Source organism: Eimeria mitis, genomic scaffold (assembly GCF_000499745.2).
Source record: "Eimeria mitis Houghton genomic scaffold, Emh_scaff5627, whole genome shotgun sequence".
NCBI lineage: Eukaryota > Apicomplexa > Conoidasida > Eucoccidiorida > Eimeriidae > Eimeria > Eimeria mitis.
The window spans coordinates 2,713-3,570 of record NW_013573891.1 but is presented as its reverse complement, the minus strand read 5'-3'; the positions used below and the strand labels follow the sequence as shown (position 1 = coordinate 3,570).

Here is an 858-nt window from a genome sequence, read left to right as displayed (position 1 = left end):
TTTATACCTGAGACGGTGAAGCCCAGCATTGAAGGTAACCGCAGCTTGAATGTAGTGCAGAAACTGTCGTTAAGCAGAGTGCTTTGCTTCCTGTTGCAGCTGCTGTTCTTGTTGCTGCTGCTGCTGTGTTTTTTTTTGGGGTGGTTGCAACCCGCAGCGGTTACTCTCGTGGACTGCATGGGTTTACGCGGAATGGTGGAGTACCTCGACATGGAAATAATGATTCAAGTGAGTAACATCCTTAGAATTAAAAAGTAAAGCAGACGATGGGAGTTGTATATACACCCGATGATGCACTGATACAAGCTGTGTTTGGTTTCGTAGGTGTGGCTACACAACTGCTTTGAGCATCACCAGTCGCCTGAAGGGTACGCGATATATTTCATGCCTTCTTTCTGCTCCCATTCGTGCCTGCCGAACGCCCTCTGGTGTACAGACAACGACTCCAACTTCCGTTTCTTTCCTCGAGCCACCATAAGGTGAGAAGATGCCCCAAAACAACAAAACTCAGACACAGCGCACGTCCCGCTCAACTTGTGCTGTCTCATTCAACTCACCATACCAGCACATACAATACTCTAGACCCGATGACCGTAAACCCTAAACCTACCCTCCGCAGCTAAGGCTAGCTTTGTAGTAAGAAGGGCCGGTGCAGCTAAGGAAGCAGCAGAAGCAGTAGGAGTAGCAGAAACGGCAGCAGCAAGCAATGCAGTGGGTTTAACGAAGGGCACACCGGCAGCCACGCATCGGCTGCCTTACGTGTATCTGTTGTATGAGTGGGGTCTTCTTTTTGGGGTGATTGGGGTTGTGCACAGAGCGGGAGATGAAGTGACGCTGACGTACTTGTCAGAAGACGAC

General features: G+C 49.9%; 1 protein-coding gene across 1 annotated transcript in view; it reads left to right on the top strand.

The window, feature by feature from the left end:
• Positions 1-177: 177 nt before the first annotated feature.
• Positions 178-858, top strand: part of EMH_0083220 (uncharacterized protein) — a gene marked incomplete at both ends in the record, with an annotated part of 2,844 nt that continues 2,163 nt past the window's right edge. Inside the window, 3 exons of the mRNA XM_013500617.1 lie at positions 178-228; positions 325-479; positions 816-858. Of these exons, the coding sequence (XP_013356071.1) occupies positions 178-228; positions 325-479; positions 816-858 (249 nt within the window). The remainder of the gene's footprint in view (positions 229-324; positions 480-815) is intronic.